A 17,405-nucleotide genomic window follows, 5' to 3' on the forward strand; every position below is an offset into this window, starting at 1 on the left:
GGGAAATTAAATAAAATGTCAAGGGCGAAAGAAAAACAACAAATTTGCTTTATAAAAGTAAAAATCAGTACCAGGTACAGCGTGGTACGATTGCTGTGCAGAAAGGCAGTATAAACGATGTCAGCTATTGAATCTCGGCTGCTTTTCGGGTCCTTCTGCCATGCACCTGCGAGATCAGATTTCACAGGCTGCCCTCTATAGGACATTCAGAGACCTGAATAATTATTATATATAAAACTGAATCGTCTTTGTCATAAACCCTAAAGATCAAATGTAGTTTGACGTAATGGATTTAAATACCCAAATTATATTAGCTGTAGTAAAAACTATAAACTACTGATCTGAGATTTTCAGATACTCTGGAAAGATTTTTTTTTCCTCAAGGATCCACATTGCTGGTAGTTTTATGCATTCTCATTATTTTCTTAACCAATATTTTGATGCTATAAAACAATGTATGCTTCAGCTTACATTTTATTGGGTATAGATATTGTATGAAGGAATCAGTTAAGATTAGTTTTAATTGTCTTAACGTTTCAAAACCAAACACACATCGGCTTGTTTTAAAAGTCAAGACCTAAAACCATCATTTTATTTTCCGTGTGTACTCATGGAGACAGACCCTAGATTATAAAACTGCCATGACAGACTGGACAAAGAGTTTCCAGTATGGAGAGAGGTTTTGTACAGGGGGAATTCTTGACTACTCCAATTAGGACGGAATGAGAGCTTGCCACTAAAAGCCTGGGAGACTGCATGGAGAGAAGCTGAATAGCAGTAGCTTTAATTAGACAATCTTTCATTAATACCCTGGAGTTGTGCATAAGGTCTCATCTTGGCCTCTGATAACATACTTGTCCATGGACAAAAAGGGCATTCAAGTCATATGCTTCATGTGCATGTACAGGGTCTTGCCAGAAAATTTGAACTGGACGAGGTGATTTTAATGTTTTTGGATAGTCTGAAAGTAGTCAAAACATTTATTTAATACAGACCAGTTAAGTCATGACTAGGGTTCATCAGTGCAGTGTAGCCATGTCTTGACTGTACTCCCGCTGTTGTTGTTTATTGTTTTAGTTTAGTACTGCGTGTTAGCTTGACAGCTTCAGTCAAGGCCAAGTCAAGCGTACAGGATATGAGGAGAGACAATACCATCTAATACAGTCTAGCTGCAGAATGCACACTTAAACAGCCAAAGCACAATAAAAAAAGACAACACTGGCACAGCTGTTGAGAACGTAGTCAAAAATATTAAAAGCACAAAGGCAGTCAAAACACTTTAATAACCACAGGCAGACATAATGAAACTTTATATTTTATTTTGTTTTTGTTAGAGTGAGTAACTTGCAGGATATGTATAGGTTCCACAAGACTTTGTAGATGTTTCTCCTGAAAGAACATTGTTTTAAACCTGGTCTTTGTGGAACAGACCTAATGTTTTGTTTTTGCTACAGCAGAAGTGGAAATGTGAATTTTAAGTTAACATATCTGGAGCGTCAAAAATTGGCCCCGGCACACACTCGTGTTTCGTTTTGTTTATCAAGTTCTGTGTATTATACATCGGCAAACGCAGAAATAAGAAATAAATGCTCCTGACTTCCTGCCCCTAGGGTGCACTGTCTACAAGTGAACAGGAGACATGGGTTTCCTGAGGCCTTTAGTTTGGAAGGGCTTACCAGACTTCTCTTGTACAGTTTTCTTTTCGACTCTTTCCACTAGGAATCTGATGCTTTCGGCAGCAGGTTGTCATGAGAAAAGATAGCTTGCTTGGACTTCAGAGGGGTGGCTGTGCTGTGGTGGGAGGTAATGTTTCACAACTCTGCTAATGAGCATTTCTGACCCCTCGACATGGTTGCGCACACGTCATTGTGCTGTAGGTCAACACAAAGTGCTTGATCAGGACCCAGAACTCTAACCTCGGTGCTTCTGTTTACCTGTCCAATGCAACTGAACTAATAAGGGCGTCATGTGTCAATGTCGATATTCTAGTTAGCGTCAAAAACCGAGGTGGAAATTTATAATATAAATCCACAGTCTACACACGCCATCCATTGTTCTTGAGGTACACGTGTGCGCTTGTGTGTTTAGTAATTGAGTAAACGATGACAAATGCGGAAGCTTTTGAATCTGAAAAGCCTTCGTAAAGCGCTTTTCGAATACCGATTGTAATTTGCCTTGCGCATGTTTATGATATATTTTGTAGTATGTGATATCGGTCTTGCTTTAAGGAATAAATGTTATTTATTAATAAATACATGAAGCATATCTTAAGTGGTTATTGGTTTACGTCATTGTTAAACCCGGATACTTAAACGCACTTTGCATAATTTGTCTTAATTCCCCCGAGTTACTTTAGCTCATTCTGAACGTTAGACAGTAAGTCAGAAAAGCCACATTCAAAATGAGGTGTATGTTCCATGTCCATTATCTCTTACTGACAATATTTTATCTTGGACAGTGTCGGTGGTAAAGACTCAAGGAAGACAAGTCCATATGACGTTAATTTCTATTAGTTGCTGTGCCAACGACAAACATGAAATATATTTACAAGCATCAGGGTTATACCCTTCTGACAATAAATGAAAGACGATCTATCTTCATATTAATACATAGAAAAATAACCCGCATAACAAAACAATACAATAAACCTAAGAATGGATGTATGCAGTGGTGACTGGATTTTCAGGCATGGAACTTCTTCTAAGCAAATAGATCTTAAGGGAAAACCGACATATCATGCGTTTGGTTTTTAATACATTATGGATTGCATTAAGTACATATTTAAATCAATTTACAGTAAACAATTGGTCTGCTTCTAAGCGCTAGCTGGGCAGTGACACATTATAGCCTTAGATGATCAATACATTTATTCTGGGATTATGGTTTCGGTGTCCTACACCTAAAATCTGTAGGTTCCTCTGAAGTCTATGATGGGCTTCAGGTAAATGTATTGAATAGTCATAAAAAGACAACAAAGATGAGAAGTCTTGTTTTACTTATTCTGAACATTTTGTTTCTGATAAAACGTCACGTACTGTTGAATGTAAAGAAGTGTAGATCACTTTTTTTGTCTTGTACATAATGGAGCCATCCTTAATAAATCAATTAATAGTCATTTTTCTCTCCCAAGACATGAGAGAACTAGTACTAGCATGAACAATTTAACTTCAGACCTAGAAGAAATACATAGCCTGTTTGAAATGCTTTAAGACAAAATTGCAATCTCTTGCAAGGTTTATAATTTTTTAAAAACATTTTCCACTTTATTCAACACTTTGAGATTGTTTTTGAAGGGACAATCATTTTTACTGCATTTTAGGCTAAGTCTGTCTCCATAGAAGAACATGGAACATGCCTTCCCACATTTCCCTAGAGATATTGCTATTATCACCTATGATCCCTCAAACCTTCAGATTTCAGAAGTATAAAATAACTTTTTTTCTCCACATTGCAACCCTGTCTCTGGCCTTGTTGTTGGTATAGCTGCTATCTTACAAAGTTGCAAACTTGATGTTGATATTGCCTTGGAGAACCAAAATAAACTAGAGGTCTTGAAGTTTTTTTAGGGACAAAATTCCAAACTACTCTTCTCTCTAAAAAGAGTGATGTCACCTGAAACGGTGTACAGTAGATACAAAGAGAATGCACTCATGGGCCCAAGAGAGATGCTTCATTTCACAGCAGTAACTCAGCAACCCTACAATAATACCGGTTTTACCCGGAGAAGGATGGATCAGATTCACTGAGGGTGCTGTTTTCTCCACTCTTACTTTTTAGAAATGAATAACAGTCACACAGAGAAACAAAGAAATTCTTATGTTTTTGTTTTCAAGAAAAATGTGTGCTACAAATTAGACATGGAAAGACAAAACCATGGCCTACCAAAATTGTGAAGACCAAAGGTCATCCATCCCAATTCAATAATGAGAGACAGCTTGCATATTATGATTTCATTTATTGGTGACACTTTACGAAATAACTTAACCTTTTTACACAGTTTTTTAAAAGCATTAAAAAAAATCGTTTTTAATTTTCTAATCTCATCCCAATATCTATCTTTGGGGAAAGTTGATCAGGTAATTTAAAGTGTTCTCAAAATCTGGAAGGCATTTAAGAATGTGCTGAGAATTTGAATCATCATGAAGAGGTTGGCACAGCATGTCAAATATGTACTTTACATGCTCATAGGATCCCTTGGCATACTTCAGTTAGTGGTGGAAAAACAAGTACCTTTAACAGTTTAAATTTGTGAGGTCACCTTGTGAAATTGAAGGACTTGGTCTCTTTGAAAGCAGTGTGAAGTTCAAGAACAATGTTAAGTGGAATAAGGATCTTCCATCAATAATTTAAGGAGTAATTTAACTAAATAAATATGAATAACATTAGTAATATAGCAGGTCACCTTTCTGCAGTTTTAAGACAGTAGACTATCACATCTTAGGAGTAATATATGTTACTTTCTGATCGCTGTTGTTCCTAATTTTGTTCAGAAATCAGAAAAAAGTGCTTTACTATGCCCCATCTTTTTGATGACTTTATTTAACTTTATATGAGTTACTGCAGTTTTTCAGATGCAAAAAAGTCTATGTAAGACTCTAAAAAGGACTATTTATACAAATGAACCTGATCTTAACTGAAACAAGAATATAGAATACTACTGTACAGTTATATACATTAGTTATTTGACATTTTTTGCAAATATAGTACAGATAAAATCTGTAAATAACTGGTTTTAATGTGATGAAAAGTAGGAAAAATGTCCAGCAGTGTTGATTTTGGTCACTTTAACTTATCTATACAATGTACATCCAAAGTGTTGAAATGATTTTTTTTTCCTTCCATTCATGTGAAACACCTTCATCATTAGTCTATATGATTTCAACCAGTGCTTCCCAATGGAAGGTATATGGTTTTTATGCTGTACTTCAGGTTGTTTTTGTTCTAAACCACAATCTTATGCACCTTCTAGAAAGTCTGTGCGATGTATTTTACCTACAACATCCTGCTACGGGAGTGCAGCTTCAATCTAGAGATTCGGCGACTTGAAAAACGGGGACTCTGTGCCGGCGGCGTCTTCGCTCGTTCTGACTGTCTGGCCTCAGAAGACTCTCCCTGTATCTGACATTCGAGTGGAATAACCGCACCAGTTCATGGTCCTTGTTTGCCAGCACTCGAGGAAGAAAAAGCGACGCCTTCTCCGTTCTCCGGGTTTTGAAGCCTCTTCTGGGTCTCCCTTTCCCATTGATAGACACGTACCAGAGTCTCTCTGCGCTGGCCCTGCGCTTGCCCTCTGAAAGCTGTGGTGCAGTCCGGTAGTGTCGAGATGCATAGGTGTTGTAGCCCAACTCATGGATTCTTTCCACAAACTCGCAGTCTTGGTTATACACCTCCTGAGGAACAAATAATGTATGCACATTTTAATATTTTACTTTTCTGTCACAAATGAATGCTATGAAAGCATGGATGGTTGAAGTCCTGTGATTTATGATCTTTAAGTTAAAAAAGCGATAAACTCTTTTCTAGCTTGCATATTTTCTAGGTATACTGACCCTAATTCCATATTATACTTACTGAACTGACAGGATTTGAAGCTCATTTGAATACAATTTCTCACTTTGTGTATCAGACCCGTAAATACCATTGGATTTCTGTTTCAAATGGGTAAGTAGCAAATTCAGCTGTGTATTGAAATATTAACAACCAAACTAAACCTAATACATGACATTTCATTAAGAGTTATGACTTGTCCACAATGTTTCTACTTTTATTTTCATGAAAAGACTGTTTTCAAGTATGACAAATACTTTCAAAGAGAATTAAGGAGTGGCATAAACAGCTATGAAATTTATGATAAGGTTGTCCGAAATATGTCTGAGATTAATAGTAGTCGTTGTAGCTTACACTTAGGAGAAGCATTTTATCAAAACCTTTCCCTCAGCCTCTCTCTCATTGGTCTTTGATCTGGTATAACTTAAATCCTATTGAAATGTTTTATTACAAAGTTTTTGGTTCTAAATAAATCTTAATGGCTTAATTCAGTAGGATGAAGGTCAATTTACAGACTATATATAACATTTTTTCTGCCAACTGGCTTTTTTATAATCAAACACCTGTTTTCTTCTTTAGTAATCAATACAAAATTTTTAAAAGACAAATTAGTGGAACATACATATGGGACTAAAAGAAACTCAATGTTTTAGTTAGACACTTAGTATTTTGAGTTCTTGGCCTACTTACAACTGATAATGACAGCTTTAAAGAACCCTGCTGGAAATCTGATCTCATTTTCTGTCTTGAAAAAACAAGATGTATCACAGACCTTATGTGCTGAAATCTTGCAAATGAGTGTAATTTGCATTCTTTTATTATGATGGACAAAACTATTTTTCACTTTCTCAGCCCATGGGGAAAAATAGCGTGCTTGTAGCTCACGAACTCCCGGTGCTTTTAATCTGAGGCTTTCCTTTTTAAATGTGATGTAACTTACCGAGGCATAAAGGCGTCCTTTTTTGTTCATGGCCAGATATCTACCAGAAAATAGACCCTTTATAGCCACCACTCCGACATCAATGGCTGTGATCTCTAATATGCCTGAAGACAAACAGGTCAAAACATTGTATTAATTCAGTGAATGGAATATCAATGCAGACACTTTAAGTGGGAAATGGTTACTGTATACTGTACATCAACAAAAGCGTATTAAATGTAAATGGGACCATATTTTTGAAAAGCCAGTTTACTCCTTGAGATCTTAAAGGAACGTTTAAAACTATTAATTTAAGCGTGGTACACAATCAGTTGAAGCTAAAAACAAATCTAGAATTGTAACCCGTTTGAGACCCTTTTAATATTAGTAGTAGCCACATATACGTAGGTGTCATTATTGTAGTGTATGTTTTCACCCCTCTGTAGACTGGCCACTGGAAAACTACAGCTGCGACTAACTGCTTCAATGAATAAGCAATGCGTAAGCAATTAGGAAAAGTGCCCGTTTGACTTTTACAAAGAATCAAGTCTCCGACGATTTATTGAGACCTCGAAGTACGAGTTGGATTAAACCCTGACAGAGGTCAATGAGATTTAACATAAATCCAAAGAAACGTTGAATGACACTGAACTACAGGTTTGGTTAATCCTGTAAAAAAGTTTAAATCCTTTCATGATGGCAGACCTGTTTTTTTTTGTCCAGACAGATGAAATTCAGTGAAGTCCTTTTATATCATGAAGTGTGTGTATATATATATGCTTTAATTTTTAAAAGAATTTCAGTCATTAAAGTCAACAGCATTAATTTGAAAATCAGAGACGTGATGATTTCAATGTTAATTTTTAGCTCAGACTTATTACTAAACTCGAACGTGTTGATTTTCCATACATATTGTTTGAACACGCCCTTCATTATGGACATTGTGGAAAGAGATCCAGCAGGTCCTTACAGAATACAGAAAGAACGTGTAGATGTACATATTATTCGTTTGACTTTTAATAGCAATTTACAAACCTACATTTTAACAAAACCGTCGTCCTTAAAATCACAGTATTTTAGATATGTCGCATTTGTATCTGCAAATGGTAAAAAAAGAGGTCAGAAATTCAAGGATCGATCGTTTTACTTTTTTAAATGGGGTATAAACATCAAATGGTGGATTATCCTCTGAAAACTGTTTATTTTTCACCAAATAACTGTTTTTTCTGTTGTGTAGCATTTGGAATAACCTATTGGGGAAACTTTATTACAATGCCATCTTCGATTAGTGCAACAACCTTAAAGGAGAAAAAAAAAACTGATTTAAAAATAAAAGTGGACTGGAATATAGCCACCATATGCACTCCTTCACGAACACAAAATAGCCACAAGGTGGTCTTTTTGGTGTTTTTTTTTTAATCTGTATCCTATTTTATCTCTGCTTTCTGTCATCGTGCTTTTAAGGGAAGTGACGCGTGCTGGGATAAATCCTGCAAATACTGCAGAGGTTGTCTAACAAGAGTGACAGTTCAGTGGAGTCACCTATTGTTGCTCAACCACTTTACCCTTCTGAAGTTATTATTAAAACAGGCATGCTTTGCTATTCTTAACCAGTCACTTCAATGACAAAGCCAGTCGGCGCTGCAAGATTATGGCTTGATTTGTGCATAAATATTTAACGCTTATTAATGTTTAAACGCTTAAATATCACTCATAATTAATGACGTTAAACTAGTTTAAATTCTGGAATATAGGGGCTAAACACGCTCTGTAGTGATTAAAAGCTTATTTTATTGTCCAAGTGATTTACTATTATCTGAGAATATTGTATGGATTAAAATGCATAAATTATATTTAACAGTCCAAACAGCTGTTAATTTATTGGAGTGCAAAGCTATTGAATTGAAATAAATATTTTGCAGATGAATATAAAGTTAAAGCAAAAAGTTCAGCCTGCTAGACAGACATTTGTATCATAAATAGGTCAACTGCAGTTAAACTGATGCGCAAAGCATGGCAATTATGTAGATAACCGTAAGACCTCTAAATCAACAGACAGCTCAAAAACAGACTAAAACCCCCAAAATCTGCGTCACAAACTGATAAAAACAAGTCATATGATATTCCGATTTTAAATAAGTACCACAACTTAATGTCAATGTAATATCGTGCACGCGTTAAAACAGTTACTTATAAATATCCACTTACTAAATGGGTTGTTCTCTTCGAGAGAGCCGTCTATTTTCCCGTTGGGGTGTATTTGCAGATGATACTTCGTGGCACAGTAGAGCTTTCTGCGTCTTGGTGCTCCCCCGAGGTGCTCATATACTCCGCCGCGTCCCCCAGCATCTCTACGGTGCCTTGGGTCACACAACCGGCCCTTGGCGCAAGGAGTCCTCGGAGTTCTGGCCAGCCTTGGGGACAAAGATTCCTGCTTACTGGGATCCAAGAAACTCAGCAACAACAAAATCAGAATTATAACCATTGTGGCATGGCCGAAAATATTAGTCTTCTTGCTAGAATAGAAAAAAACGATACATGGGGTCCCATTAAAGAAGTCCTGCTTGCCGCTGTCTTAGTGGCGAAGCGCACTGATCCAGCCCACGACGCATTGCCAGCTTTATCTGTCCCGATCTCTTCTTTTTATCTGCAATGATCTAGTAAACCAGTAGTCATTGATTAGGACCACCACGGTCACAAGAGCTTGGATTAGACTGGGTGGTGATCATGAGTCCTCTTTGCTCTCCAAATAGACTGCCTCTGCGAAAAAGGCACCGAATTTCACAAGGAGGCTATCGTGAGATTTCGTTGATCGACAGTACATAGAAATAAAAGAACCTTCCAGCAACAATAGCCTGAACTCCGACCAATTGATACAAAGGAGAAGGGAGGCAAGGTATCAGTCTTGTGTGAGGCATGAGAGTGCAGTGTGGATAAAATTACACACAGTGGCTTACTACGGAAAACCGCATCACAAAGAGCAAGCCATCTGAGGGCAAAGCTTCTTCTGAGCTCTTCTTTTGAAAGATCCAAAAGGCCAATTATACATTCGAAAATTATACACTGTGGGCTTCGGGTGAACATTCCCTGGGGTCTGCTACTATCAATCCAAATTCACAATACGTGCCAACTAGGTTGAATGATGCTAAAATGAAGCAACTTACACATGTGGCTTGTAAGAGCGCTCATTCAAAACAGCTGCATAATAAAAGATTTGTTGTTCATTCATACTGTTCTTTTTTAAAGCATTTCAATTGGGAACGTAATGTTTTTTTTCTTTCAAACTACAGATTTTACAAAGAGGGTATCGACATATTTGTAGATAAAAAGCTAGTTACCCATAGTCTAACATGTATATTTATCTACCGTACTTTGCCTTTTGCAAACCATCTTCTAAAAGATCTGAACCTCCTTGTCATGCATAACGTGTGGCTTACAACAGTTGTGCAACGCGTAATTGCTAAATATATATTTGAATGCAATTGTATTTTAAACTGAATTTCACTTTACAAGTATCAAAAGCAGAAAGTTAAAATAATACAGGCAACCGGATTCTTAATATTAAAGCTTGCAGCTTTCATTTAGCCATATAATCACTATTTCATATTTCAGTCGTAGACGTCTTTCGAGTACTGTGAAACTTCACAACCATTTTTCTTACCCGTCTATAAATTAATTCATTCTCGCAATAGCGAATAATTTATCAATGTTAGGACAGTCAATCACTTTTTTTAAGTCCTGAGTAATTAGTCTTGACGCGGTGCTTCTTCTTAGCCGTGTCCTTTTACAGAGACATTCTAAAGAAATTTGGCATTCCAGAGCAGAGTATCAGTTCTTACACATTAAAGACGGAAAAAAAGAGGAAAAAAGATGCTTTTACTGGCCGCAAAGTAACCGAAGGGTATCGACCGATCAAGACCTTTCTTTGTTTGACTGGCAGTCTGGCGAGGAGTTTACAGAGCGGTACCCACTTGGATTCGTCTTATCCTTGCTATTTCAGAAACAAAAAAATCTGAAGAGTATATTCCATCTTCTGGGCGTTATTGGAAAAACAGAATGAAGACGATTGCGATAAAAGCCTCACAATAAGACCTCTTGCCAGAGTGTCGTAACAAGAGTTACTGTATCTTCACAGCTGATTTCCATCTGATAAGTTTAGCACAATTTTATTCCTAGAAGCAGCTCATCTGACTCCAAACATGTATTTTCCTGAAGTAGGATCCCCAATGTGCAATATAGACTAGTTCACATTGCACTATATAATATATTATGGATTCAGAGCTAGACTATCCCTTCTTAATATTAAAGCTCTGGATATGTGCAGCCCGTGGGCGGAAGAGTAACACGCAAATGACTTTTGCTTAAATTGTTTCCATATTGGTCGCGTTATGGTTACCATTTTCATAATTAGCACCATCATCTACAAATCTCTCTCCCCTTTGGCATTACACCAGTACATGCTCTTAAAGCTATGCTTCAAAACCTCTCGGGAATGCACCATTAATTTGTCTTCTCCTCCCAATACACCAGTCATGTATTGTGTGTCACAGAATTTACCGGAAAAAAGAAAGGTGACTAAAACCGATGTCTGGCGCTATTTACTGAAGACACCAGACTTTTTGCAGGTCGGACATCAACACAGTTAAACATTAACCGAGTGATGTATATTATACGTTTTCTGGTGACCATTTTTTTTCGAAAGAGACTTTTTTTGATGTGGTTTGATTCTTACAGAGGGTGGGACTTCAGATGTGGTCTGCTGTTTCTTTCTGGAAGTATTTTTAATTACGGTCTTCAGCCGCCCACAAAACCTCAAAGTAATAATCAGAGAGTAGTCGGATTTTGTTCTCTCCCTTCATTGTCGAATGTCAGGGGCCTTTTCAATCCAATGGCATTAATTCAGTATATCTTGAAATGATTCTGAAAAAAAAGAAACTTTTACGTACTTTAGTGTTTATATGTAACTAAGAGTATACTACATCACAATTTTATATAGTTTTGGTCTGCGCCATCTTTTCCATTCTTTCACACTCGACAGTACCGTGCTTTTTATCAATTCTATCATGGATTGGTTGGTGAGCATTTTCTTTAGTTTATTAGTACTAAAACACATTTACCTGTTTTTTTTTGTGCTTCCTCGAAGATGTGCTGCTTCGGTTTAGAAGAATATATTGTAGACGCTACATTATTTCTAATGTCCGTTTCCATGTAATTGGACCACACCAGTACAAGTCTAAATATTGTTTTATACCTGTAGTAAATTATTGTTCAAATTGGCCTTATTCAGCAGGGACTCGCTTTAGCAGGGACTACAGAAATGTATTCGCTCTTTTCACATGGCTACTGTAATCTATATGATGGCTGACTGGCTTCTTTGCCAGCGTGAATGATTTACGATTTTTTTTTCTAGGTGAATGGGGGAAAAGGAAGTTTCAATTTGTAAAAGCAATAAATTCCAAGGAGGTGGGAGGGGTGTGTCAATAGAAAAATCGCCACCCTCTTCAATTAAAAAGTCATTACTTGTTCAAACATCAAACATCTTCGAGTCTAACAGAAGGGATATTTTAGGAAACCATTAGATGTTCGTTCTCAATGATGTGAACAGAGTGATAAAAATCTTTGGCTGGTGCAGTTCAAGAGGGGCTAGTACGGAATAAAATGAAATAGTTGATCACAGACAAAAACCGATACCATCTTTTCCGTGGTCGTTGACGGTCAAAGAAAACCACGATTTGAGAATTTCACTTATTAAAGTCCCTTTTAATATGGCATTATGGGGGTATACTTTATCATAAGATGGAATTTTTCTTTTGTAATATTAACCACATTTTAGACCATTGTGAGTTTAGAGAATTTGAACGGTCTTTTACTCGGTTTTCTTACGATATTGTATGCGAGAGAAAAAATGTTATTAAACTACCTTTTAATTGTAGATACATTCCAAATTATGCGTACAAAAGTTCCTTTTCCAAGATTACAAAGGTTATTAGCCATCGGTTCTTTTTCTTGGCTCTTTTGTCCAAGGAAGGAGGCACCAATAATCCAAACCAAATCAAACTGACCTTTGAACCTTTTTTGCTGTACTTTTTCTCATGCCACGATTTCTTTAGTGTGCCAGTGATCTGAGGGCCCGGCCGGGGCTGCAGCCACTTTCCCAGACAGGACTGCCTTTCGTCCCCTGACAAATCGCTGCTGAGCGCCTTTTGTCCCCTCGCTCTTTGATCTCACCTGCCTGTCAAGGCAAAAAGATCTCCCGTACAGTTCGACCGCATTGCAAACAAATTGGCAACCATTTCATTCCCGTTCACCATTTCAACAGGTCAGTTTAGGGAGATTAACCATTTTATTTACCTCATGCTCTCCATAAATGTTGCTTTGAACGTATTAATTCGTTCGCTAATTATTTTGGCTGTTTTGAGAAGAAAGGGAGAGCTTAATGGAATTAAATTGTTTGATTCGACTAAAAGGACTGAACATTCTTTCCGCAAGGAATATTTCGAAGCTTCAGAATTTGAATGAAAACCATATATTAATGATTAAAGATGAGAATAATTTTGTTCTTTTAGACTGTAAAGTTTACACATTTAATCAATCAGACTTTCTTCTCGTTTGCCGAATTCTTTAATGTAATACAAATTAAAATTTATACTGATGTTGTAGAAGTATATTTGTTGTGTATTTATTTCAATGCGTTACATTTTTTTGCATAGAGGTATATGACTGTAGCACACGTATTTAACTAATCTTATTGTCCAGTTAATTGTGATTAATTCTTAGCTTTAGTCTATGTCTTATTTACATGACTTTAAATGGGTTTACAGTGAATTAGTCTTCAGTGACCTCATGCACACTAAACCCCCACACAGAACAGTGCTTACTTCAACCAGTCTTTCAAACACACAATCTTAAATCTTCACAGAACATACACCATGTCAGAAACTGTTCCATGTATTTAATGTTTTATGTTGACAAAATCTCAACCATATAAGCATCTCTTCTGAAAGTATCGATGAACATCAAACTAAAAACCTTCTCAATTATCTTCAAATTTGTGTCTACCATTACAATTCACTTATTGGATATGGGATATTCATGGATATGAACTTCCCAGGTTTGATAACAGGTGGCTGTTTTTTTTACATGATATTTAAAAGGAATGCTCCGTTTTTTGTGTAGTTTGTAATCTAGCTAAGAACATTTGTAGCATGCTGGAGCATTTAAGAACCTAGCTATCTTTTTTGCAGATGGCATTGCTCTTTATTATTCACTTAGTCACAACCAGACCTCATTCAATGACCATTTCTCAATCAAGGTTCACATTTAGCTCCTGAGCATATTTTTCACTGCTGTACTAGAGATAGTTTTGAAAATGTTGGTAGCCATTTTTAGCTTGTCTAACAGCTGAATTAAATGCATTGTGCTTAAATTCTGTCAGCAAATAATTATTTAGGTGACACTCTCCTATGATCATGGACTAATATCACATTAAAAAGCAAGTAGAAGGTTATATCACTATTTTGCACTAATAAATCATTTTAGTGCCACAAGACACTACACTTCAATTCATCACCTGAGATTTATGAGGAATTCCTTTCATTCAGAGCAAAGAAAATCTATACCTTTTCAATTGGAATTAGCATTTTGGCACTAAAGCTAAATCATGCATGGATGGATACTAAAAGTAAGGTATGAGCTGACATTTTAGTTGCACCTTTGTAAGTGAAGTTATATATCAGTGTAGTGGTTGATTAGAAAGCAGCACTTCAAACTATACTATGAAAGGAAGGTCCTTTCTCACTTGAAATTGGATAGGCTTTCTTATACCTTCAGATCCCTTTGATTCCTGCCTTCAGGTTTCAAATACCTTTCAGAAGGCATTAGAATACCCTGTGCTCCAACAGTAAAATGATTGTGATGGCCTGTAACAGTATAAGCCATCAGTGACTGTCACACAGTGAACCCCCAGTACAGGGGTAAGTATGGGATTGGCGAAAGTAGAGAAACTCACAGCGAGTGGATTTATTTAAATGGCGGTTAATAACTCACGTGTTTAAAACAGTGCCAAGCATGTACCAAATTCAAAATGTTTCAGACTGAAAAAGGGGCCTTGTTTCAAAGTCCAGTTTCGCTCTCACTGAGGTGAATTATTGCTGGCTAAATATTCCCAGCACATGGAAAAATGAAGTAGTGGCAATGACATTTGAAAAATCTCAGAACAGCTATATAGGGGTGAAAAGGCTTGTAGGACAAACATTGCTATTAATCATGTTTCTTTTCTATTTAAATAAAATACTTCACTTCATGTCTTGTGTTGGTACACATTGTGTCTTTGGCGACTGCAGGGTAAATAAGGTCTACTGCCTAACATTTGTGATCTCCCTTAGTCCTCTTGATCTCAGTGTGTATTTGGACCAGCCCATAATGACAAGACCAAAACAAATGGGTGTCTTGTCAAAGAGCACTATACAGTGGTGGTCAGCTGCTGTCACCACTCATTTGAAACTGAATGTTACCTAATTTCCCTTTAATATAAAGCCATTAACAAAGTGGCAGAAAGTCAATGGGAGCATTTCAATAAGAAAGATGATTATTTATAATTAGAAAGATGGACAGACAAGACGGAGAGATAGTCGTCATTGTTCTCCTTTGAATATACTGCCGGGAAAGTTACACCAGACAAAGTGTGAGGGAAACAGTTTTTTATGATTTCAATGTAGGTGGTGTTTCGTAATTTTAATTAGGTAAGAGAAAAGTAAATGTTAATCTGCATTTTGTTCCTTTCCTTTTCATTAAACACACAAAAAATAGTTTTTGTCTTTCTATTGGAATATTCTATTATCACTCTTTCTTGATACAAGTGTTTATTAGTGGGGTACGTTTACTGATAATAGTTTGTTGTGAAATTCAATTAATTCACTAAATAATGGATTGCCTAATGTTAAAATATTTTTTTTGAAGGATTAACATAATGGAAGAAGTATTCATGTGTGATAGATAGCCACCCATCATTATTGTATAAAAAACATGCTAACAAAGGAGTCTGAGCTTCTGTGACCACTGGAAAGTAAAATATGTCTGGGAGAGAGAACATGTCTGCCAGCACTTGGGGTCACACAACAGTTGTTAAGGGCTTATAGCGGAGATAAGACCGTGACTCAGCTAGACACAGAAGAGAAACCAGAATAATATTCACGAGGTGTGGTATGATTTCAGTTATTTCTAAATTTCCAGCCTTACTGGGTAATTCATTCAATCTTCTTCACATTGTGAGCTTCTCACAGTGGTGAATCAGGACTTGGCCTGAGTTTTGACTCCACTCACACCTCTGTGCAACCAAGCAACATATTGTTCAGCCGCTGGTGTCAGATACATTCCTGCTACTAGTTTGTAATTTGCGCTGTTGACAGATGTCTTTTCTAAAGGCACTTATCACTTTAGCAGTGTTTGCTGTTATCTTTCAGGGGTCTTTAAAGTGACAACACTAAGCTATGTTAATGCCAAACATTTTATTCATAGTCTTTAGCACAACCAAAGGACAGAGTAATGCAGTGTGTTTACAGATATATTATAAAGCAATCAATTTTATTAATTGAAAGCCACTAACTCCATCTTATTATAAATTTACAAAAAATAAAAAATAGAGTACAGCAGTACTGTACGTCCCCATTATTATTTCATAATAAACATTAAAAAATGGGTGCTGAAAAAGATTGTTTTGAGTTTCTTGTTACAGTAAACATCCTTAATTCTACTTATATAACAATACTAGGGCTAATACAGATTTAGTTATATCTCAAAGTATAATATAGCACAATTGTTAATAAAGAAGGCGGTATTCTGGAGTGTTAATAATAGAACACAAATTTATGACAACTTTTCATGATAAAACACCTTCTTGTGTCCAATGTTTTATATGTATTGGGCTGAATAGGTTTCCAAATTACTGAAATTCTTTTAAAGATATTCAAAGCAATCTGTTAAAAAGTGGCAGGAATATGACCAAATATTTAGGAAAACCATTGCACACCATTGTGAAAATAGCTTCTTGGCTAAAGCTAGATACAGGTACTTGATTCAGATACACTTCTGTTAAATGTCAAATTATTTCTTTCCTCACAAAATATTACATTAGCATACACAAAGAGTGCTTAGCATGATCAATTATGGACAAATATTGTGTAAGAAATTCTTTTTACAGGTGAGATAACTGAAATACTATAGGGGGTATTTCTGGCTGTTTGATAATGTAAGGAGAAACTCACACTGGGTCAGGTGTTGCTTTTATGTTTTCTGTCATTTGACAGATTATTTTAGCACAAAAAACCTTAAAATAATAGGTTACCTGGATATAAGGAATGCCTTTCTAGCAGAATATATCTGCACGTCTGCTTTTAGAATCAGTCGGTGATTTTGTAATGAATCTTTTGAATCTTTGATTTACTAAGCCTCTCACCTTAAACAAGAGCTGCACAGATACATTTCTAAGTACAATTTATTATGACATAATTATATTTGACAGCCTTGCATTTTTTCTCTTTTGCCATTGGTGTTGAAAAAAGAAATTCAATATGTTCTTGCATTCCTGGGGGGGGAGGTGCTGTTGATTTTTTAAAGATTTGTTATTTGTCTTTCTGGCAACCACTGTTTTCGTTTCAAATAAACAATTGTCAAGAGTTTAAAATGGATTGGCTATTGTGGATAATGGAGAACATGAATGTTGTTTGTTACCAGTTGTATATTTTATTATTATTTATATTATTAAATACAGTGAGTCTATTCCTAATTACTTGAAGATCATCATGTATTTGTTCTGTTTGATATTATTTTCAAGGGATAATATGTGAAAGACAATTATACCTGTTTTCATACATCAACTCTGGAATGTAACCACATTAAATTGATAGTTTAGAATAAATCACAAATAGCAAAACACACTTGT

The 17,405-nt window shown here is 36.2% G+C and overlaps 1 protein-coding gene across 1 annotated transcript; it reads right to left on the reverse strand.

The window, feature by feature from the left end:
- Nucleotides 1-3,958: 3,958 nt before the first annotated feature.
- On the reverse strand, nucleotides 3,959-9,472 carry fgf3 (fibroblast growth factor 3). The gene is made up of 3 exons (XM_006642653.3): nucleotides 8,675-9,472; nucleotides 6,488-6,591; nucleotides 3,959-5,390 (listed from the first exon to the last, which is right to left on the reverse strand). The coding sequence occupies exons 1-3, from the start codon at nucleotides 8,949-8,951 to the stop codon at nucleotides 5,022-5,024; spliced, it is 750 nt and encodes a 249-aa protein (XP_006642716.1). The 5' UTR covers nucleotides 8,952-9,472; the 3' UTR covers nucleotides 3,959-5,021.
- Between the last annotated feature and the right edge of the window lie 7,933 nt (nucleotides 9,473-17,405).

This window comes from Lepisosteus oculatus, chromosome 21 (assembly GCF_040954835.1).
Source record: "Lepisosteus oculatus isolate fLepOcu1 chromosome 21, fLepOcu1.hap2, whole genome shotgun sequence".
NCBI lineage: Eukaryota > Metazoa > Chordata > Actinopteri > Semionotiformes > Lepisosteidae > Lepisosteus > Lepisosteus oculatus.